Genomic DNA, 25,424 nt, shown 5'->3' on the forward strand with positions numbered 1-25,424 from the left:
AGATTCAAAAAAATCTCAAAATTCAGAGAGTTTTTAGGCTGAGCTGTGTTTCCAGAGAGCACAGAGGAGACGACAAGAGAGGAAAATAAAACACAGCGGATGAATAAAATAAATGTTCAAAAACAGTAAACAGAGGAGCAAGCTGTTGGACAATACATTCAGCACAGTGAAACATCTTTCTAGAGTTGATGTGCAGATTAGAGAGAAAAATGCTGGGCTTGTAGAGGTAAAAATTCAAGAAACTGTAAAAACTGAAAGAATCGTCCAATTTTTAAAAACGTTCTGATGGTCTGTACATTAATCCTGCCTGGTGTGCAGTTGTGTAGGAAAAAACGGACCAAATCTAAGCTTTAAATTTTGATGTTTCATCAAAATCACTTTATTTTACATGTAAAAACTCACCAGAAATAAATACGTTGCCACAGATTCCACACAAAATTTAAGTTTCTGCAAGTTTTCAGATGACAAGAGAGGAAAATTTAACATAATGGATCAATAAAGCCAATGCAATATGGCTCAAAAATGGTAGACGCAGGAGTAAATAGTTGGAAGATACACTCAGCATGGTGAAACATCTTTCTAAAGTTGATAGAGAGAGTAGAGAGAAAAGTGCTGGGTTTGTAGAGGTAAAAACTCTTGTAAAATAAAAAAAAGAAAAAAGTTGTAAAATACTAACACCATTTATTTGAGCCAGGAACTGGAAAAACTAAAAGAATCATCATATTTTTAAAAATTCTCTAATGGTCTGTCAATAAACCCTGCCTGGTGCATGGTTCTGCAGGATAAAGTAACAAAATCTAAGCTTGAAATTAGGATATGTCATCAAAATTACCTTAATCTCAATCTAAAACTTCACCAGAGATAAATAGTTTGCAACATATTCCATCCAAAATGTAAAAAAAATTCTGCAAGTTTTCAGTTGACAAGAGAGAAAAATAAAACACAATGGATCAACAAAATAAATGCAGCATGGATCAAAAACAATAAACAGAGGAGTAAGTTGCTGGAAGATACATTCAGCATGGTGAAACATCTTTGTAGAGGTGATGCAGCGTGAAAAATGCTAGGTTTTGCCATTTTTTGGAAGCTTAGCTGTCATTTTCTGCTCTATTGCATCCTGACTGTGTCATTTTGGACATAACCTACTTCTAGCCACGGTTGTCCTGTTTCCATAGAGGTGCAGGACTTCAAACTACAGTGAAAAATTAGCCCACGGTGAAGAAAAATGTGACATGAGCCAACAAACGCCCAGAAACTGCTGCATGGAGTTTAGAGGGTTAATACACGGTGAAGGAATCTGACATGTGAGGGTCATTGCAACACCTTCAGCTGCTCAACATGCATGTGCTGTAGGCAGGCTGGGGAATGCAGTAGGGCTGGTATTTGCATGCTATAGGGTGGATTCTTCTCATTCTGCTGTGTTTATGGATGAAGCTGGAGTGTGCATTATGTTCTCTGGGGGAGCGTGTGTGCGCTGGTGGGTATAATGAGCCGGCTATGGGCTTTAAATTATTAACAAAGCCAATTAATACAGTCCGCATGTGTCTGAATATGCCGTGGCTGTTTTTAAAGGCACTTCTTCTCTGCATATTGAGCACAGTTAAACAGCCGAAGCCTCTCTTTCATTGAGCTTTCCCAACATTTTCCCGCCTTCCTCTCTCCCCGTCCATCTCGCTAATTGATTGCGTGTTATGAAAAAGCAACGCCACGCTGAGATAAGTGCCAGAACCGAGTCGTTCAGCCAGTCCGGAGGCTCCCACAGGCAGGTAAATACGATTGTATGTGTCAACTCATCGTGCCATAAATGTCAGTCGTTCTTTTTTCGCTCGTTTTCCACCTGCGCTCCAGTTTTTCCTCACATCCAGAAGTGTTCATTTGGCACAGCACTGGATGTTATTGGCGGTAATGGCTCAGTAAATAGAAACCATTTAAATCCTCTTTTGTTCGTCTCCTCCCCGTCTGCTCTGTTGTTTGTGCCCCCTGTTGTGCACCGAGATCCAAATTTGGTAGCTCGAATTTAAAGTGTAACAGCTCATGTGGTGGGTAAAACACATCCAGAGAGTACAAAGGTAGGATTCAATCACGTCGGCTGCGGGGCAACGAGATATTCAGCCAAATAATGAGTGAGCTGCCAGCCGAGTGGAAGAAAATTGGGTAAGTGATTTCAAGCAGGTGCTTCTTCCCCACCAGGAAGCACTACAGACAGCAGCGCTGAAAGGCAATCTTTAAAAAGCTCAAATTCTAAACAGCCCACTTCATCTGGAGAGTCTTGATTACTCGGCGTCTCTCTACACAGCCTCAATATGCAGCCCTGAAACTATAGCATATAAACAGGCTGCAAGTTTAAAAGCAAGATCTGTTGCCGATTAGAAAATATTGAAAGTTTGCGTTCAGACCTCGCGATGATTCAAAACCTCAGAGACTCGGTGCAAAACCTCTTCGACATTCACATCTGTGTGCAGGGATTTCTCGAAGCAAGAGAAACGGCTCCAAAGACCCCAAACAACTCCGGGCGAGAAGAACTGAAGTGAGGGTCAATCAATAAGGTACACTCTGAGAAAAACACAAGTGAGCAGCCGGCAGATGTATAACTAAATATCTTTTTATTGGTCAGATTTTGTTGCAGGTGGACTTACGTTTAGCCTTCAGGCAAAGACAGTTAATGATGGTGGAGGGCTGAGCAGGTTTAAGACTCACTTTGCACCAGAGTGGCATCTTGGTGGAGGATATTTTGAAGGCCCTGCGGCTTAAAAGCTATTTTCAGCAACCTGAAAACTGGAAAAACTCGACGAAAAGATCAAATCATGCTGCTGAGCTGGTAAGACATAGAACTTTGCAGATATATAATACTGTTCAAAAGTTTGGGGTCACTTAGAAATGTACTTATTTTTGAAAGAAAAGCAGCTTTTTTCAATGAAGATAACATTAAATTACTCAGAAATCCAGTCTAGACATTGTTAATGTGGTAAATGACTATTCTAGCTGGAAACAGCTGATTTTTAATGGAATATCTCCATAGGGGTACAGAGGAACATTTCCAGCAACCATCACTCCTGTGTTCTAATGCTACATTGTGTTAGCTAATGGTGCTGAAAGGCTCATTGATGATTAGAAAACTCTTGTGCAATTATGTTAGCACATGAATAAAAGTGTGAGTTTTCATGGAAAACGTGAAATTGTCTGGGTGACGCCAAACTTTTGAACTGTAGTGTTTGTCCACCTGTTTTAGTTTCCTGCTGCCATTTAGAGGCAAAATACATGGAAAAACCATAATTGGAGGCTGCTTTTGTTGGTGTTTGTGCAGTTATTGGTTGCAGTTCTAGTGGAGTGAAACTGAGGGTTAAAAATAATGGTGAGCATCACTTGCTGGTCTGCTGCATCATCGTCTTAATGGAAGAAGTCATTACTCTGTCTGGCTCAGGCTAAACTTTCATCGGATGAGCAGCTGACCTACAAACAGCATTATCAGCAAGTCCTTCAAATTAAAAGACCAAAAAAATATATTGTGCATGAACTATACATGCGTTTTCTGATCTGATATTCCAAGTGGCAGGACTGCATCAGTCGCCTGTTTTATTTTTCCAGAAAGTCTCATAAATCCCCGTTCTGTGAGGCAATGACTCGCCTACATGAGCTAAATCCTAGCTGTCACTTGGAAACACGGAAACTGCAATGTTTTGTTGATCAATCTCAACTTCAGAGAGTCCAACTGTGAAGGTGGGATTCCTCTTAGGATAAAAATCTATATAAAAATTCAATTTTTAACTCACAATAAGAACCTGACAGTATTTTCTGTAAAAAAAAAAAATCTGTTGTAAGTTATATAAAAATGAAGGGAAAGAGTGAACTATGTAGGTAATACAAGGCAGATACTGTTTTATCTTAGGTCTCGGTAGCTTTTGAAACATTTTATTTTTGCTCCTGTCTCACTTTTTTTCTTCATTGTAATACTCGCTCACTGCAATATCCTACACTAATATGGAAACAGAACAACCATGACTAGAAGTAGAGAGAACTCAGAAATGGTTTCAGTGCAGTAATGCACAGTTATAAGTCAACAAGTCGGAAAAAAAACTAAATTTGAATTTCTGTGATGATGTATTCTGCAAAACAACATTTAAAACATCAACTCTGGAAAGATGTTTCACTGTGCTGAATGTATCTTCCAACTTGCTCCTCCTTGTACTGTTTTTTTAGAATGCTGCATTTATTTTTTTCAGTGTGTTTTATTTTCCTGTCCGTCTCTTTTGTCATATCCTCTCAGCTCTGAGGAAACACTGACTGCAGTTCAACTGAAAACTCTCTGAATCTTTATCTTGCAACAGTTGAGTCAGTTATAGTTTCTCAGTTGCACTGATGAGATCAGAATCTTTTTGTTTTTTACTGAATCTAGTGCAAACTGTTTATATTTAGTAAAGACTTTTTTTCATGTGGAATAAAGTGGCTTTGATGAAATATCAATAATTGATCATCCAAAGAGAAAAAAAATGTCATGTCTTTAAAGCCTGCTGGTAGGTTTTGGGTTTCAGAGGGTTAAAGGATAATTCTGGTGTATTTTCCATTTATATGTCATTGGAGTTTCTATGGATTACAGCAACTTTGAACCATATTCTATGTTGCAATCGAAACCAAAGAGAAAACCGGCTTAACCAAACACTTGGTTTCTAGCTGTATGGACACAGCTCTCCATACAGATAGAAAAAATCATCACCACAAGTAAAAACTCACTTCATGTGCTGGATTTCCTGTTTGTGGCAACATTTCCATCACCAGCACAGATAAATTTATCCACTGCCTCATGTTTGTCAACAAACTGAAGTTACAACATGTTAAAACATGTACTGTTATTTTACTCAAGACTGAATGTCAGTAATTGTGTACAAAACTGGTTTCCGTAGTTTCATTCTCTGTCAAAAAACGATTCCTGACTGCCTCTAATTAACTCACAAAAACCGTGTGGTAGTTTAAATCGTGGCATCTGCGCATCTCACAATGGACAGCAGTCTATGTAATCTCTGACTGGATGTTCACGGTTCAGTGTGTGCTTTTGATTTGAGGAAGTCATTAATATTAATGAAATCTTCAAATTGACAGACACACTTATTTAATCAGGGAGGGCGAGATTTACACTGGGGGAGAAAAGCGATTAAAATTATTAATTGTTGCTTAATTGCTGTTTTGCTTGAAATGAAAATAACTGCAGATTCAGCTGGAGGGTGAAATGTTGTGCATGCCGTCGCCCTCCCCACTGCTGAAGGGTAATTAAAATGATGCTGCAGCTATAGAGCCAGGATGATTAGCTGGCTATTGACATAATGAAAACATATAGACGGTGACATCAGTGTCACACAGCAGATATTACCATGTACTCATTACATGTGATACCGTGTTTGTGTAAACAGCGCTTTAGAGCTATACTTTCATTAGGTATGTGATTGGGTTATAGGTGGAGAGAACAAAGTTAGCATGACTCATACAGAAACAACAGCCACATTAATGGGAAATAAACAAACAAGAATCATCCTTGAAGACAGACATAAAACAACATTAAGTCCTTCATAAAGGGAGGAAAGCAGGTGGAGGGTGTCAAAATTCTGTAGTGAGGAGGTTTATGTTAGCGATAGCATAGTTTGGGCTATTTATCTCAACTGTTCTGGCTCAGACGCCTCAGAACGTCACAGTAGGACTCGGCATTGACAGAATGACTCTGGGGAATGAGTCAATGATGCACAACCACATGAATGTCAAAGAAAACAACGTTCTTGGTCGCACTGTTGACATGACACACCTACTTCAGTCTTGGAAACTGCAGCTTTTCCACTAGAAATCAACATCATACCACAATCATCGACATGACAATCAGGTCAGTTTGATGTCTGCACTCTGCACAAGTTGGAGATCAATGGGGAAAGTGCAAAACTACAACCACAAGTGCTGTGAGCAGTTCTTCTAGTGAGCGTTCAGATGTGGCAGAAGCACTGGGAGCACAGCATCGCTGCACCAGGAGACTACTTTTCAGAAAACAGCAGTCAAATTTAAATCAGCTTTTCTTGAATATAGAAGCAGTCCTGAAACTTACACCTTAAAACATTACAAAACACTAGAGCGCACTAGCATCAGGGTTTCTCGTACAATTTGCTACTAGCTATGCAAATATATCCTACCCGGGTGCCAGAAGTTGCAGAGAATTTCTGTTTTACAGACTCAAATAGGATTTATGGATAATCAGGTGTCACCGGTGTTTTGAACTGAACCGACTAACCTCCCGCCCGATCTTCATCCTCTGACATTTGGTACCATCACTGGAGTAACACAGCTGACCAATGAGTGCAAGCTGTCTCTTGGGTTTAGTTTATTATGATAGGTAACAGGGTCAACCAAAAGATTTTAGATTTAAAAAAAAAAAAAAAAAAAAAAATCTTACTTTGAATTAACTTGAAATCATCAAGCTTGCTGGTGAAGGTTGAGGACAGGTCTGAGATATCCTTTACGTCCATCCTCAGAACTGCAAGAAGCAGTTTTTTCCATAAACTTACCAGTGTCAGGCCCTTGTTCAGGATCCTGGTCCTTCTTCTTATCTGTGATGTCTTTGTGGGACACGAGGAACAGAACCACCTCGCCTTTCTCATTCTTAATGGGCACGATGTCCAGGAGACACCAGAACTGTGTACCTGCAGAGAAAACAAACATGAAACCAGTGCAGGTTTTTCATCCAAATGTACAGAAACTTACGCATTAAAACATCCTTCAACTCTCATCATCATAAACCTCTTCATCCAACTGCTGCTTCAAAGCTTTATAACTCTGTATTTTGCATTTTAATTGCAACTGCAGTTGATTATTTCTAGACTAATGTACATGTACTACCTTGTGAGCAATGTCCTGCCTACAGGTTCTACCATTAAGCCTGCAGAGGTGTTTAACTACTTCTAAATGTACAGAGATGTAATACATAACAGTTGCCTCGTGAAAGGAGTTTCAAATTATTTCAATCTGTTCATTTTCCAATTAGCAGTGGAGCGAAAGCGGAGCTAAGCAGCCGCATGCTGCTCGTACCTCGACATAAACGATGCCACCAATAATGTTTAGAGGTAATCTAATTGTGTGCTATCATGTTCCGTAAGAACAACCACTCTGTAGAGAGATGAGATACTCTGAGTCAGAAAAAAACTACAGTGAATGGAGTTCAGTGGACCAGTGAAAACCAAACAGCTCAACAACATGTGGTTGGATTAACATGAAAATTCAGGCAGACATTCATGATAAATCCTTCTGAGTTTTCTTCGGTGCCTCCAAGCAGTGGGTTTTTATGGTTTTGAGTGAAATATCCCACCGTTTTATGGATTAATCGTGATGTAATTTTACACAGACATCCATGTTCATCCAAGAAGAACTTCTGTCACTTTGAGATCTACTGATTTCTCATTCATTAGGACTAAATTTCTAGGTTTTATGGCAGAATTGCCCTGCCAGCCTCTTCTTCGGTCACTTATCTATGCATCTATATATCTATATTCTAGTCTGCGTAAGTGCAAACAAATATAAAATAAGCTGCACTGAACTGAATTCTAGGATCAAGGCATCAAGGATATTTTATTGTCATTTCATTTCTACAACAAAACTTTGTTGGAGCTTTAAAAAAAAAAAAATAACAGTGTAACAAACAAACTAAGCTTTTAGACTAGGTTTTGCTATTTAATTATGATATTGTACTGGTATTAATGAAAGCCAAGGGCTGAGTGGTGCAGCAACAACAAAGTTAAGTGTCTAAAATGCAGTAAGCATTGTGTTGAAATTGTTTATAAGCGATTTGTAGACAATAAGCTCCATTTCCTGGAATTTATCGATCCTCAGTCTATTGAAATACATCAGGGTAATTAATACAGTGAAGAAATTCCTCTTTTGGTTCAGCATCTGCAAAGATTTCATCGATAACCTTTTTTCTTTTTAGGAAAAACGTGAATATTTTTTCAAATATATAACACCTTTTAAATGCAAGAGTTACAAAGTGCTTTTACAGACCAAACTACCGAAATATGTCAACAGGTAACAATGAAACAGATGTTATTGAACCAAAAGTTGCTATAGTTTGATAAATTCTCATCAAAAATCCATGGACAGAAATTGACTTTTTCTCTTACAAAATACTCTGCAGCATGTCTTCTGCTGAGATAATTTGAAATGTGGTCACCCAGTTAACCAGCATGTATAGATATTGGTCAATGCACATCAGATAAATAATAAAATTAACTGCAAAATAAGAATCCAATGTCTGATATTCTTCAAGTCTCACCTCTCATTAATAGAAAACATTGGATAGCACAATTTCCACCCCAAATGTTCTGTTTGAATCTCTTAAACTAAAGCTGAAAGTCGACACTTCAATCACATCTTGATTGCTTCATTTCAAATCCACTGTGATGCTGCGAAATCTGTCCAAACGCTTACGGATTTGACAGACTGCATACGAAAACCAGGCCGAGTTCTCATTCTTAAATCCCTGTGATTTGCTGGATGTTGTGTGAGATCCATAAAATCTGAGGTTGAAGCTCAACACCAACTTGGACTTTAAATTAGGAGCTCAGAGAGGAGAGAGCAGCGAAAGTGAATGGAGGGAAGAAATGTAAGAATGGATGATTAACAGCATCGCTCACGATCCTTCGGTTTCATTCATATCCTATTGAACACTGTGTGCGTCAGTGATAACATTACAAATATTCATGCAGAAATAATTTGCCTCGATTTTAGAGGACGTTATGTCCCCACAAGTTTCCCATACAAGACCATACAATCACCACATTCAGGGGCACCATGAGCCTGCAGCTATAATAAGGCTGCATTCATATCTCCTTCAGCCCGGATGAAAAGCTGCTTTTTCTCTGATATCTATACCCTCAGAATTCACCAGAGTGCATACATTGTGCAGAGTGAAGATTGGAGGCAGTATAGATTCACTTTAAAGCTTCCACAAGTCCGTGCCTCAACTAAGAAGCAGAACACCAGAGGAAACATGAGCACCTTCACTACAGGAGATCTTTCTGCCCGGCTCGCCCGGGGCTCCCATCCCTCCGGTTAGCGCCGCCGGACATGCATCATTTAGGTCATGTCTGTGTGATGAGAGTGCTAAGAGGAGTCTAGCACATATTGAGAATTTAAACTCACTCAATGACTGATTTTAAAACCAAGTGATCTTAAAGAGAGACTTGATATGAAGCTAAGAAGACTGTTTCATTGTCTGACTGCTCTTCAGGATTTAAATACCAGCAGTAGAATAAATTATCATGCAAATGTCACAGAATCATGGTTCATGGCTTCAACTGAATAAAAAAAAAAATCATAAACACTAATTATATATTTTAAAGTATGTAAGAAGAAACTGAAGAAATATATGTGCTAATTGTTTTGCACTGCCAGTGTGTTTATAAATAACAAACAGCAAAAAAAATAAAATAAATGTGAATAAAGGTTTCATATTTTTAATTTTATTGGTTTCTTTGTTTGTTCATTTATTTATTTATTTATATATACTTGCAAATACCACAGAAACACTGTTTATGGCTTCCACTAAATGAAGTACTGTGTTCAAAACTGTAAAGGAATTTTTTTTTTGTCTGCATTTATTCTCATTGTTTAACTCCACAAAAGAGGTGTCAACATTATATGAGATTGATGCATATTTTACTCTTGCAGCCAAATATTTTTTCTTAAAACTGTAAAGGAATTTTAAAACCTGTTCCATAGAGTGGGTTTATCAAATTATCCAGGCTTATTTCTGTTAGTCTGGCTTACTGTCAGAGTAAATGAAATAAAACCAGACATCTAGTAGACTAGCTTTATGGAACCGAAACGCTATGAAACCAAGTCAGAATAACTGCAATGAGCCTGCATTTTCTGGTAAACATGCTTTATGGAACAGAAGAAACCTGACAGTAAGTCAGACTAACTCAAATAAGCCTGGGTTTTCTGGTAAATATGCTTAATATGCTGATTCTTAATTATGCTTGGATTATCTAATGAATGTGCTTTATGGAACTGAAATAACCTAAAAGTAAATTAGACCAACTGAAATATTTAATAAACTTGCTCTATAGAATCAAACCAACCTGAGAGTAAAGCAGACTAAGTGAAACAGGCCTGGTTTTTCTGGTTTTTTGCTTTGTGGAACTGAAAAAGCCTGGATTATATGGTAAACCTGCATTATTGAACCAAAATAATGTAAAAGTAAGTCACACTAACTGAATAAAAGTGTATTATCTGATACACTTGCATTGTGGAGCCAAAATAATCTGACAGTAAATCAGACTAACTGAGATAAGCCTGGATTATTTGGTAAACTTGGTTGATAGAGCAGAAATAAACTGAAAGTAGGTCAGACCAACTGAAATAAATCCAGATTATCTGGTAAACTCACTTTATGGAATTTAAATAACCTGAAAATAAGCCTGCCTAACTGAAACAAGCCCACATTTTCTAACAAACTTGATTAATGGGGCTGAAATAACCTGAAAAGTAAGTCTGACTAACTGAAATAAACCTGGATTATCTAGTAAACTTTCTTTCTAGAGCCATAATGACCTAAAAAGGAAGTCAGACTAACTGAAATAAAGCATGGATTTTCTGATAAATTTGCTTTATGGCACCAAAATAATCTTAAAAGTAAGTCTGACTAACTGAAATAAACCTGGACTATCTAGTAAAATCATTTTATGGAACTGAAAAACCTAAAAATAAATCAGAATAATTCAAATAAACCTGGACTATCTGGTAAATTTGCTTTATTGAATCAAAATAACCCGAAAGTAAGTCAGACTAATTGAAATACAGCCTGGATTTCCAGATAAATTTGCTTTATGGAACCAAAATAATTTTAAAAGTAGGTCTGACTAACTGAAATAAACCTGGATTATCTGGCAAATGTGGTTCCTGGAACCAAATTTATTTACAAGTAAGTCAGACTAGCTATAACAAACCTGGATTAGTTGGTAAATTTGCTTGAAAGTAAGTCAGACTAACTGAAATAAGTCTGGATCATTAGATAAACTTCTTTTCTGGAACCACAATAACCTAAAAAAGTAAGTCAGACTATTTGAAATAAGCCTGGATTATCTAGCAAACGTGGTTCCTGAAACCAAAATTATCCATAAGTAAGTCAGACTAGCTACAATAAACCTGGATAATTTGATAAACTTGCTTCATGGAACTAGAATAACCTGAAAATAAGTCGGACTAACTGAAATAAACCTGGAACATTCAGTAAACCTGCTTCATGGAACCGAAACAACTTAAAGGTAAGTCAGACTAACTGAAAAAAAATCTGGATTATCTGGTAAACAAGCTTGATGGAACTGAAACAAGTCTGGAAATTTTGATAAAATTTTCTATATGGAATCAAAATAACATGAAAAGTGAGTCAGACTAACTGAAATAAGCCTGGAATATTGGGTAAACTTGTTTTATGACCTACACTAGGGCGAGTGTTGCTGCTGTTGTATTTCAGTTTGGGCAGGGACCGTAGATTTCTTTTGTAGTTTACTGTTTGAACACTGTTGGATTTTATGTATTTATTGTGTTTCATTGATTCGGCAAAACCAACAGGTACTGGTTTTGTTTGCAGGATTGCCCCTTTTTCTTTATTAATCATGCTACTAGCCAACAAAAGATTTTACTGAACCAAAAACAACAGTTTTTTTTTTTTTTTTTTTGCCTCCCTTAACTCAAGCAGATCTGGGATGCAACAGTCCAACAGAACTATGCTGACTGAGTGAATGACTGTATGAAACATGTCAATGAACCATGCATGTGTTAAAGGAAACCATGGTCCTTTAATTTCCACAGTGAAGGAGCTTTTATCTTGCAGCGGCTACTCCACATGTTCCGCCACAAACAGTCAGCAGAGCAGGGATTTATCTAAAAAGTTGGAGATTTTGAATGATGAACGTCTGAACTAATGCGAGGAGCGAGCAGACATCTGAATGGGGAGATGAAAGATAAATTGTGCGCAGAGTAGATGGCAAAACGGGAAAGAAAAATCTGAAGGGAAGAGAAGAAAAGCCTTCTCCCATTCATCCAGTCTGTATTAATTATTAACGACTCGAAGCCGTTATTGATGAAAGAAGGAGTCAAATAAGGAATGAGGGGAGTGTATGGATGGAGCAGTGTGGACACATCTGCTCCTCTGAGATAGAAGCCCATAACGAAGAGCTTGTTCCTCACAAATGCACACAAATTACAAATTAGGAGCGTTTCCTGCTTTTATCAGCTCTCCATGAGCCCATATTAACATTTTAGGAGTTCTCTAGGGGGAACACGGAGAAGAATAAACACATTTATATCCAGTTGCTTCACTCAAATCACCAAAGCCTGCGGCATAATTTCATAATTGCATTTTATTCACTGAGTACATACTCTTAAAATATTCATATCAGTGTGATTTACTGTACTTTTTAACCACAGGGCCATAAAATATGCAGGAAACACTGACAATACTATAAACTAATCTTTGCTAAAAAGGTACTTTCTGGGTAATTCATGGAAAATAATGGTAACAAAGGCATAATGGTGTATTTTTAGATAAGCGCAGCATTAACTGGTAATATCACATAATTGTGCTCTTTTCTCAACGCCATATTGTATATATTTCACAGGGCCTTATAATAAAATGAAGAGTGAGAGAAGTGAAGTAGAAATACTACAAGGGGGAATTTGAGTGATACTGACAGATTGGTACTCACAGATCCAGAGGAAATCACAAAAACATCCATGTATAAATTCAGAGATTATAATGGGATCAGAATCTTCAGGAATTTTTGTGTTCTTTGTTAAAAGTTACATTAAAAGTCGAACAATTCTTTCTGTTTTTACAGTTTCTGGTAGACTGAATGTCCAATTTTGACATAAAAAATGTACACTTTAAAAACAAAGCATAAATAACAACAGTTTACATAAGTGTTTCTGTTTAGGTATGATAATTCAAATTTTAATAAAATTATGTTTAACCAACGAATTATATTGAGGTAGGGGAATTAATCTACAACCAATTACAAATTATTTAATAGTTGGAACATAAAGTTTTTATGGAATTCTAACAAAGAAAAAATACATTATTAAACCAATTTAAATAATATACTACAACTTGAATTTGTTTTTAAACTCATTAATGCAGAAATCTGAGCAGAAATTATGCACAATATTGTGTCTGCCACTTGAAAGGTTTATTTAAATCAATAAATTATCATTTTTATCTCGCAACAATGCATTTAGGGTGTATTTTCAAATCTGTTGGCAGGTTTTGTGGTTCAGAGAGCGAAGAAAAAACAGCAGGACAAGCAGATTTTTCCACATTCAAAAACAATTAGCATTAAATTGATAAATATCATCGCAGTAATTAGTAATCAGCTATGTTACTTCTGCAGGTCCTGATCCCTCTCTCATAGTTATGCATGAAGAAGCAGAACAGAAGACAGAACATGATGTTTTAACCACTAGTGTCTCCCATCATGTTCCAGTCAAACAGGGACAAATCCAACTTCAGTATAGCTGATGTTTTTATTGATTCAATCCCGCTGCCTGTTTAGATGCATTATTCACACGTATGATCCTTGTTGGGCGTTAGAACCAAACACAACCGCCATGTCACGATTCAGAGATTACAGGTGAGTAACAGAAAACCAAAACAGCTGGTTTTAGCCTGATTTCATACATTTATGTAGCAGTGAGCAGGAGGTTACTTACTGTCTCTGTGTGATACACTCATTTAAAGGTAGCATGTTGGGACCCTTTTTCTGTAAATCTATCACGTCGCCACAGCGTGCTTTTCAATTTTTCAACTTAAAATATGAAAAAATGTTTAATTTCAACATGATTGTATAAATCCTGGTTTAGGGTTGTTCTAAACCAGTGAGCTGCTGCTGTCCCCGCCCCCTTCAGGAAGAAAACTCTCTCTGTGATTGTGATTATGATGAGTTCACTGCTGACACTGTAAGACCGGGATTTTCTATCTTCTAACTTTCTAAGTGATCATTTGACATGAAAATATCTCTAAATCCTCACTACAGTTGCTGTTTCTAATTTATGTGCTTTTTAAGTTTCTCAGACAACATTGTGGTTGTAAAATTGGCTTGGAAATGGCTCTGAAGTAACTTCGGGTTAATATATAGTTCTAATGTGGTGCGTTTCAATCACTATTTCATACTCGTTTTGGTGTCTGACAACAGAAACAGAAAAATACATAAATGAGAGCAGCTTTCTTGGGAATTGAGCTGTATTAAAATACAGTATATGTGAGCACAGAGGGCAGGAGAGAAGCTAACGGCTGGGTTTAAGTTGCACTGAAGCCCAACAGGCAACATGGAAACACAGTAACCCAACTAGTCCTTGTTTATTTGTTTAAATTAAAGTTTCCACAGTCTCTAAATGTCCTCTAGTCTGGCCCGTGTGCATACGATCAAAGTTAATCTTGATATTAGCCACATTAGCTATAAAAAATGCTAACACAAAGGATTTTCCTATTGTTGTGGTGACATAAAAATAAAAATAATCCACTGGGTGTTCAGTTCCTCAGATGTTGGGAGTGCATAACGACTCTTGTGTTCACTCTTGCACCCAATGACAGAACATGTGGTGAGGATTATGTAAATTGTGTAAGTTTCTTGTAAAACTAGGAGTCTTTCTACTTTTAGGGGGCTTGAGGGATTGCACAAGCAAATGTCTTTATGTCTTAACAGCTTTTGTTTTAAACCATGCTTACAACAACCAATAAAAATGGATTTTGCCATATGAGGCTTTAAAGGATAACGCCAGTGATGCACTTTTCAATATTTTCCCTATTGTCATCAAATTCCATGAAGCAATGCACTGATCCAACCAACATGGATTTTGCTGAGTAGCCATTTATACTCCTCTGAGCCACAAAGCTCTACGGTCGTCTAAAACAATTTAAAACACATTAATGTTGTGTTGTTTCATTCCTCTTCCATTATCACAAATGTCAGTACTGTAATTTATTTTCAGTCAGTCCCACATACATCCCTGATCCAACACCAGTGCACCATATGTGTATTAATCAATCCACACCAAATGTATTATTTATACCTGATGAAGTAATGTTTACTAAAGGCCACAAAGACTCCAGCTGTTTTAGGAAATTGATTTTAATAGAATAAATTAAGAAAAAAATAAGATTTCTCTCCAGCAGTAAAGACTAGGCTTTGAGACCAACTCAGACTCTGTTTTTTTTTTTTTTTTTTTTTTTACATGTTTTCATGGAATTGTTGGTGAGACATGCTTGGAAAATTTAACTTTTCCCATAACTGATAGACAAACATGTAAGATCCTCCTCATTAACCAGAAAATCCTATCTTTACAACCAAGAACCCATCAGGACTGCCTTCTGCCTTATTCAAATCTTCTCAAAAAAAAACCCTCAAAATTTGCCACCTTCAGTAGTTTTTCAGAGGTTGCTGCTCTAATGTTGCTGTTGTAGAGAAGAGGATTTTGATATAGCAACTCTTAGACAGTAGAAGGACCAGAGAATGTTGTCTGAACTGACTAAAACACTTTGTTTACACATGAAACAAGCTGCTCATTAACCAAAGTGAAGATCTGTGTTGTACAAATGCAGCTTACAAACTACAAGTATGTGAAATCAGTCTTTAAAGAACCTCTTGATACTCCTGGTGTGCATCATGTGTATATTAGAGGCCACTTTAAAGGTCTTTTCTTTTCTGCCAAAGTTTGTAGCATTCAGAAAACCCTTTTTATCAATAAAATTGGTGCCATTAAGTGAACTGCAATAAATATCTTATTGGAAGGTGCCAGTGAGAGTCCTAGGAATCGTGGTGACGTAACACAGATAAAGTTACTAAAGTTACACTGTTGGTGTAATTTCACGATAAACTATATTTTGAGACTAGCATTAACCTGAACCGACCGAGACTGTTAATGGCATTTTTTAAAATGATCACATAAAAGGACAAATCTAAGCCAAATCATTTGTTTTCATCTGCTGCCCCACAAGTCTCAAAAAGCGAGTGCACAACTTGTGGCAGGACTTTTTGCAATGAGCATATGAGCTCTGGATGGAGGACATCAAGCCTCACAGGAGTCTTTGTCATGGTGCCTGTTGCTAGTCAACTCCCATAGTTTGTCACACAGAGTCACAGATTATTCGCAGCAGTTGAATAAATTGATACAAAGCTGATGTACATTCAGTCTTTTGTTTATTATTGCGTTGTTATGTATCATGCATCACTTGCTGTACTGGATTTTGTGTTACGAATGTTACGTATCTCATGTCTGGAAAGGGCTCATGTCTGCATTGGACTTCCTTGTTCATTCCTGGTCAGATGGCTGATGTTAAAACATTGGTTTTCTTCTGCAACACCACCTAAACTAAAATACAAAGTCACAGTAAATCCACAGACAGACACATATTCCTCCTGACCTTCCTTCTTGTAGAAGACCAGCTCGGTCTTGAACTCCCTCCGGTCATCCAGAGCTCCTTGGATCTGAGCCGTCGACCGGTCGCTCGTCTCCGGGCCGTACAGGAAGTGACACGCGCAGCTCTTCTGCATGAGTTCGGCGCGAGCATAACCGGTGAGCTCGCAGAACCCGTCGGAGCAGTAGACAATGGGGTAGAGCGACTGGACCTGGGCGTTTCCCAGAACAAAGTTGCTGTCTGTGAGGAGAGAAGACAGAGCCATCAGTCACACGGTTTCAATCTTTTATTTAGTAAATTGCTCAAATTAAATAATTGATTATGAAAATAGGTGGTAATTAACATAATAGTTGCCAGCTAATTGATAAATCACTGCAGCTCTATGAATCTTAATAGATAATTCTACTTTAGGGTTTAGGTAATAGTGAAAACTGCAGACATTTGCAGCTTCAGCAGATAAATGAATATTTGCACAATAAATCCAGTATCTGCAGCTTCAATCCAAAAATTATCCGAAATCAAATAAGCAAGACTCTCGCACCATATTTGCAGGCAATTTCAAATCCTCAAAGAAACCACTGGACTAATTTCTATAAGATATTCAGAATGATGCACATGAAAGCAGCCTCATGGAGAGAGAGGAGACACACTGCTGCTGCTTTCCAGAGCCGGCAAAAATCAGAAACAAGAATCGATCTGGAGAAGTAAACACTGTCAAGAGTCATTGTAAAACCTTAGCAGGACTCATCGATCCCACACCCTAATAAATTACTGAAAAAATACAATTTCTAACAGCAGTTTGTTTTTTTCCAACAAAAATTCATAAAACATTCTTGTTTTTGAAGGCAAAAACAAGAACAACAGAGAACAGCAGGTCACTGACAGCTTGAACTGAACAAAAAGTTCCACACAATACAACACAAATGAGACATAAAAGAAAACTGAGACACAACATGACAAAATCTAGCCACAAAACAACAAAAAGGAGACAAAATTGCCTCAAACTAAATTTCACAACCGAGACACAAATGAAAAATGACAGATAAATAAGACAAAAAAAATTAGAAAAAGCAACTGCATAAATGAGACACAAAAATTAGATGCATGACAAAAACGACATACAAATGAACAAAACAAAACAGAATGGAGACAAAACCATCTGAAAGATACATGAACAAAATGTTGAAAATGAAACAAAACAAAAATGAGACATAAAGACACAAATAAGACAACAAAAAAGAGACACGAAAGAAGACAACAACTTCACGAGACATAGAACAACACAAATATGACACAAATCGATATAAAAAAGGCACAAAACAGTAGAAACAAGGCACAGCACCACAAAAACAAGACGCAAAATGAGACAAAATGACACAAAAGAAAAATGAGACAAAAACAACAGGAGACAAAATTGGCACAAAGAGACACAAAACAACACTAATGAGAGACAAAAACAACAGGAAATGAAATTCGACAGCGACAGCACTAAATAAATCAGTCACAGTGTTAAACAGTAAAGCTCATATTCTACTGTAGAGTGCTGGAAACCATTGAACAACTATTTACTGTTTAAATAAATGACTATATTGACACTGTAAAGCTGGTGTATTTTATGGTAAATTTACAGGAAAATTGTGTCCAGTGCAACAACAGCGCAGACATCTGGCCTCAGCTAACAGTCCTTTAATAACACTCTCTGCTGATCAGATGTGTTTGACCGGAATATTCTACTGCTGTTTATTCAGTTGAAGGGTGTGTGGATGTGTGAACGCTCCAGAAGAGACCATTTATTGTCCGTCTCATTGATCCATCAACTCTGAAGGTCCCTCAAGACCTGTTTTAAATATTTAATGGTCTAAAGATGATGTGTGTTTTGCTGTGAGCTCATTTTAGTTTAAAATGCATCACTGAGACGAAGAGCTTATTGAATGAGTGAGAAAAGAAGCATCAGGAGAGTTGGTTACATGAACAAGATGTTCACTCAGGCTGTAAAATGTTGTTTGTTGCTGTGTTTTTCATATTAGGAAAATATATGTGTAAAATATAAGAAAGTATGTAACTGATGGCATAAACAAGGCATAAAATGACACAAATAAGACACAATACAACTAAAACGAGACAGGAAACGAGACAAAACAACACAATTGAGACACAAAATGGCATAAATGAGACACAAAATGACGCAAATAGCATAGACAACTACAAGAAATAAAACAACACGACACAAAATGGCATTAACGAGATATAAAATGACACCATCGCGACACAAACAAGGCACAAACTGAAAAAAACAAGGCAAAACAACAAAAACTAGACACAAAATGGCATAAATTAGACACAAAATGACACAAAACAACAGAAAGGAGACAAAAATGTCTGAAAGAAACACAAACAAAATGTCCAAATTAAACACAAAACAAAAATGAGACATAAACGACACAAACAAGACACAAAACGGCATAAACAAGAGACAAAATTGCACAAACAAGACACAAATAAGACACAACAAAACAAAAATGAAACATGAAAGAAGATGAAATACAGAAACAAGATATAAAACAACACAAATACATCCCAAATCAACAAAAACAAGACAAAAAAATGCCATAAACAAGACACAAAATTACCCAAATGAGACATAAAACGATACAAATAAGACACAACACAACAAAAAGAGAAACGAGAGAAGATGAAATCCAGAAACAAGACATAAAACAACACAAATACGTCCAAATCAATAAAAAACTAGACAAAAAACGGCATAAACAAGACACAAAATTAGACACAAATAAGACACAACACAACAAAAGCGAGACACCACACAACAAAAACTGTTAAAACTGTGTCACAAAGAAACACAAACAAAACGTCACAACTGAGACATAAAACAATGTGACATAAGCAACACATATTTACAGAAAATAAATACAGATTTTTGCTGTGTTTATCATACTGGAAGAATATAAGTGTAAAATACTGAAAATGTGTCTTTTTTTATACCAATGTAGCTGTAAATAATAATTTGATTTAGTCAAACAAAACAGACCAAAAAAGCTGTTTTACAAAGAAAATATATGTAATTCTTGAACTACGTTTGGGAATTTATGGTACTTTTTGGGGAACTCTTGCTACCAGATATTGTCCAGTTTTTTTTCATTTATTTTTTTTAACAGTGTGCAATATTCGTGTCGTGCAGTTTTCCTCCGACGAACATCAGTCAGTCACACAATCCATCTCGGTAGCTAATTACTCCCCAGTCTGACACTATCACACTTCGTCCCTTCCTGCTCTCTCTGTCTGTATTCTCAGGTGGCGTCACCGGATGGACGAACAGCAAATAGAAAAAGGTGACGACCACCTTCCTCAGAGTCTCTGCTGGTTGTCATGTTTCCTCTCTCAGCTGATCCGGTGGGAATCAGCCCTGATGTCATCCAGCGCTCTGAGCTCCCAGATGCCACCAGGCGTGAGAGTCGTGTCTCATGGCTGATAGCATCAAACACAGCACGACTAGCAATGGCAAAGACAATACACTGTTTACCCGACATAATAAACACACACGTATTGGATAATTACTGCACAAAAAGTATTCACTCACTGGTGAAAGTTTCCCCATTTATTGCTTTTCAACATTGAATTATGGTCAATTTATTTGGCTTTATTTGACAGGAATTCACAAAGACTAATTCTTGCCAAAGTGACTCCTACAATGTAATGTCATTTCCTTAAAATATAAAATGCAAAAAAAGTGACTGCCCAAGCATTCACCACACAGTTACTAGAATGGAGATCATCTGAGTGCAGTAAATGAGTCTCAGTGATTGTAGTGTAAGACCCCTGTATCTGGAAGGTCCAGTCACTGGTGGATCACTACTCTTAGATATAACTACACCATAAAGACAAAAGAACATGACAAGCAACTCTGTAAAAATGTGTAGAGGATGGATACAAGAAAATTTCCCAGTCACTGAATATCCCTTGAAGTCCAGTTAAACCCATCATTAAGAAATGGAAGGAGTATGGTACATGTGTACATCTGCCTAGAGAAGTTTCCTCAAAAACTGACCGAGTAAGAAAGAGACTAGTGAGGGAGGCCACCGAGACACCTATGACTCCTCTGAAGGAGTTACAAGCTTCAGCAGCTCAGATTGGACACACTGTTCATACAATTGTTGCCTGTTCTTCACCAGTAATATCTTTATGGCAGAGTGTAAAGAGAAAGACACTATTGTAAAAGCTCATGTTAAATCTGGACTTCAGTTCTCCAGAAGGCATGTGGGAGTCTCTGAAATCAACTGGAAGAAAGTTCTGTGGTATAACGAGACCTGATTTGAACTTTTTGGTTTTCAGACTAGCTATTATGTTTGGCTGACACCACACACTGCACATCTTCACCAACACACCATCACAACTGTGAAGCATGGTGGCGACAGCATCATGGCGTGAAGCATGGTGGTGGCAGCACGATGTTATAAAGCATGGTGGTGGCAGTATCATGGTATGAAGCATGGTGGTGGCAGCACGATGTTATAAAGCATGGTGGTGGCAGTATCATGGTATGAAGCATGGTGGTGGTGGCGGCATCATGATGTGAAGCTTGGTGGTGGCAGCATCATGATGTGAAGCATGGTGGTGGCAGTATCATGATGTAAAGCACAGTGGTGACAGCATCATGGCGTGAAGCACGGTAGTGGCAGCATCATGATGTGAAGCATGGAGGTGGCAGCATCATGATGTGAAGCTTGGTGGTGGCAGCATCATGATGTGAAGCATGGAGGTGGCAGCATCATGATGTGAAGCTTGGTGGTGGCAGCATCATGATGTGAAGCTTGGTGGTGGCAGTATCATGGTATGAAGCATGGTGGTGGTGGCGGCATCATGATGTGAAGCTTGGTGGTGGCAGCATCATGATGTAAAGCACAGTGGTGACAGCATCATGGCGTGAAGCACGGTGGTGGCAGCATCATGGTGTGAAGCATGGAGGTGGCAGCATCATGATGTGAAGCATGGAGGTGGCAGCATCATGATGTGAAGCATGGAGGTGGCAGCATCATGGTATGAAGCATGGTGGTGGCAGCATCATAATATGGACAATACTGTGGTGAATTCTTGACAAAAAAAATCCAACTTCAAGCATCAATTTGTTCTACTGATGATTCAGTTTTGAAAAGCAATAAAAAAGTAAAACTCCCAAGGGGGTGAATACATTTTATACCTAACGTGTTTCTGGAATGATCACTGATCATTACTGTTGGCTGTTTTCAGTCTCTTCAGTCTCAGTTTGTGTTGTCTGGATAAAGTTTTCATGTTTATCTTCCCTTAATGAAGTCGCTGATCCGTGTCGCTCTTGTTCCCTGACTAATAGATTCATTTCTTCAATAGAAATTCTGACGCATCTTGTGCTATTGTTCCTCTCAGTTCTTGCTGTTGACTTCTTCCTGTGTCGCTCCTCGTTTCTGCCTCAGTTCTAAATACAGCGCTGGTTTTAATGAATGTCATGCTGTCTGTCTCCTGCAGTTATGTCATTTTCTCTAAGGTCAAATGGGGCTGAATTACAATTGAAAAGTGCCAGATCTGACTGCTGTGTGCGACAATAGCTATTGTGTGTCTGTTGTGTAGTCATTTGTATGATTGTTTCTGTCAGACTGATTAACAGACTCAACTAGCTGGAACTGAATTCGTATATTCTCAGTTTATTTGTCACAGTTAAGTGTTTTTATTTGCAGTAAATGATACAACATGTTTTTAAAATGAATTTGATGTTTAATTTTATACCTGTAAGCTGCAGTCTTCACATTTTGTGTGGGAGTTATTTATGATACGTGTTTGTTGTTGCAGCCTGTTGGTTTGTGAGATTCATCAATCATATTCTTTAAGTTCTAAGTGAGTTTTGTATGCTAAAAAGTTATAATTTGGTTTTCAGACCCTTTACTGAAGTAAAACTACCAATATAGCAGAGTAAAAGTCCTCCATTACAAGTCCTGCATGAAAAAACTTACTAGTTAAACCTACTTAACCCTTTAACACCCAAGGGTCATACAGGCCGCCTGGATTTATTCATTTGGGCTGTAAAAGAGTCAGAAATCATACTATGAGTGATTGCTTTAACCCTTTTTTTCAGAACAACCTAAGCTTTCAATATCTGGTACTATCTGACATAAACTATGTGTTTAGACAATCTAACAATAGTGTAAAGTGGGAAAAAAACAAAAAATTGAATTGGATTTTTCAGGATTTTACTAAAATAGGAACTAGAGTTGAACATGAACAAAATATGTGACAACAAAAATGTAAAATATGAGCTATAATAAATATTTACAAACATGGTAATTTTATAATACTTGTAATTTTATAATACTGCTCCCATGGGATTTTGTGATGAACTTTTCTCTCAAGTGCAAATGGTTGAGGAGTTACGGTAATTTAAAGAGCGCTCGTAAAATGAGTGCAGCGCTGCCAGTGGGATTTACAGGGTTAAGAAAAATACATAGCAGCAAAATGCAGTTTGAATATTAGAACTAAAGTTCTAGTTTGACTGGTATGTTATTATATGCGGCATCGTGAGATAAATAATAGTGAAGCACCATTGTTTCAGCAGCATATAACTGTTGGAGCTACAGCACGTTTGAACTACTTTATATCCAGTTTTATATACAAATCAGTTATCAGTTTTTTTTCTCTAATCTTTGATTTTTGCTTAGATTTTCATTTTATTGAAATAAAAGCAGGTGAACAAGTTTCGAGGGAAATATCACCTTTGTTGGGGCTATGAACAACTCAGAAATCTGGAATGTGATCCTGATGAAAGACTGTGTTTTGTGAGAAGCTACAAATGCTGGAAATCCCTGGTTTAGTCTTTAATAAGGTGTTGTATTTTAAAAGCATGTTACATTATCTATGGTGTCCATGTAGTGGAGTTGAAAGAGCAATATTTCCCTGTGAAATACAGTGTAGTAGAAGCAAAAAACAGCACAAAATAGCTGAAAACTGTACTGAAGTAAACGCATGAGCTTCTTTCCACCATCCACTGGATTAAGGTTGATTCGGTTTTGGTAAATCAGACCTCAAGCAAGGTTTATAGATGCCAAAACCAAGAAGATATTTACAGAAAGAAAGATCGGCAGGGTACACAGACTTCTGGTGACACTCCTTACAGCATCTAGAGTGTGAAAACCTCCAACTGGTAAAACATCACATGATTTATGGTGTTGCATTGTTTCCATTTCCCTCTGCACTTCCACTGTTTCCCCAGTGGCATAAGCATGTAACAGTTTTACAGCCGCAGTGTATGAGGAGACATATTCAACAAGCGTGCTCTCTTGGCAAAATTCTTGACATAAGGTAGTGCGAGTTTTTTGCTTGAGGGCTGAGAAAAAATAAGCTGCAGCAAAGAGTTATCGAGTAAAAAACCTTCTGAACACATACACACAAATGCAACTATTCACAAGTGTTTCCAATGTTCATTCAGCTCTAAGCAGTAAGTGATTTGCTATTTTTTAACGAGGGGAAAGCCCAGTAGGAGGCAGAACACCTGGCTTAATTCTTGATAATAAACTACAATCACAATTACAATTTTTATTTAATAGACCTTTGGTTAGGCTAAACAGCTAATTTGTGAAGGTTTGTGAAGGCCTGTTGTTTTACTGAATGGAACATTAAAGATGAACATTCAAAACCCAGCTTTTTTAGCTTGTTAACATGTTCATGTGGTGTTTTTTTTATGTGCTTGAAGACACACTATGAGTTAAAGAAGCAGTCATGCCAGAGTAGTTCCATCTTTCAACTGCAGTGTACTGATGATAGTCCCAAAAACACAGATTCAGGCTGCTGAAGGTTAACCAACTCATGGGTTCTACAGAATTTAACGCAGGAGGGGTTATTTTAATGTCTAAAAAAATGTACACAGAGTGGAATTTTTAGAGGAACTTCAAGGATTGTGATGGATTTCTAATCAGAATTTCTAAAGTGACCCAACATCTTGACACATAATGTCACAGTTAAGCAGATGAGGCTCAGACTCTAGTCAGATTATAGAAGTTTCAAAATCAGGTCGCATCATAAGGAGAAACTTCACAGATCTTTGAAACTCCCTCATGCACATCCAGAGGTGGGTGGTAATGAGTTACATTTACTCCGTTACATTTACTTGAGTAACTTTTGAAAAAAATACTTCTGAGAGTAGTTTTACTCTGCCATACTTTTTACTTTTACTTGAGTAGATTTGTGAAGAAGAAACGCTACTCTTACTCCGTTACACTGGGCTACACTTGACTCGTTATTTTTTTATTTACCACATTAGATCTGCTTTATTTTGCCGGAGAGATGCCCCCAGTGAATCTACCACATGACTGTGTTTCACCAATCAGACGAAGCAGCAATAATCATGTGACTCCGTTTCACCAGACGTCGCCCTGCGGTCACATGACCACATCCAAACTGTGGCGGCACAAATTCTACACAAGTAGCAGACAGGGAATGAAAAAAAACGGGCATTTTCGAGAAATTTTATCTTGCTTCAGAGTCCGACAACATTAGCATAGCATTAACATGGATATCTCTGGCTTTTGTCTTCTGTTTACTAACATGGGCGAAGTGAAGCGTGACGTCAGGCTTGGTACAGTCTATGGTCAGTCCGCGTGATACAGCCTTGGATTGGAGGGTGGGGGCGCATACAGCATACATTGTACATTATACAGCATATCCTGTCACTGGAAGTAGTTTGCACTGTTCAAACATAACAACGTTACTTTACTACAGGTATTTCTTTCAAAAGCTTTATGTTGCGAAAAATTGAGATTTGGAAATGTGTGTTTCTTGTGCTTTGACTTGTCATTTTGTAAAGATGTTATTTTTGACATTTTTTAAATTTTATTATTTGCAAATACCAGAATTTGCACATTATTTTACATTTTTGTCTTTGATCACATCATTTCTAAAAAATAAATCGGACATTACAATCAAACAGTTACTCAGTACTTGAGTAGTCTTT

General features: G+C 37.5%; 1 protein-coding gene across 1 annotated transcript in view; it reads right to left on the reverse strand.

Moving 5' to 3' along the window:
* Positions 1-25,424, reverse strand: part of kcnh3 (potassium voltage-gated channel, subfamily H (eag-related), member 3) — a 231,774-nt gene that overhangs the window by 73,097 nt on the left and 133,253 nt on the right. Inside the window, exons 2-3 of the mRNA XM_055015551.1 lie at positions 16,442-16,675; positions 6,537-6,671 (exon numbers count right to left, since the gene is read on the reverse strand). Of these exons, the coding sequence (XP_054871526.1) occupies positions 6,537-6,671; positions 16,442-16,675 (369 nt within the window). The remainder of the gene's footprint in view (positions 1-6,536; positions 6,672-16,441; positions 16,676-25,424) is intronic.

This window comes from Amphiprion ocellaris, chromosome 11 (assembly GCF_022539595.1).
Source record: "Amphiprion ocellaris isolate individual 3 ecotype Okinawa chromosome 11, ASM2253959v1, whole genome shotgun sequence".
Taxonomy (NCBI): Eukaryota; Metazoa; Chordata; class Actinopteri; family Pomacentridae; genus Amphiprion; species Amphiprion ocellaris.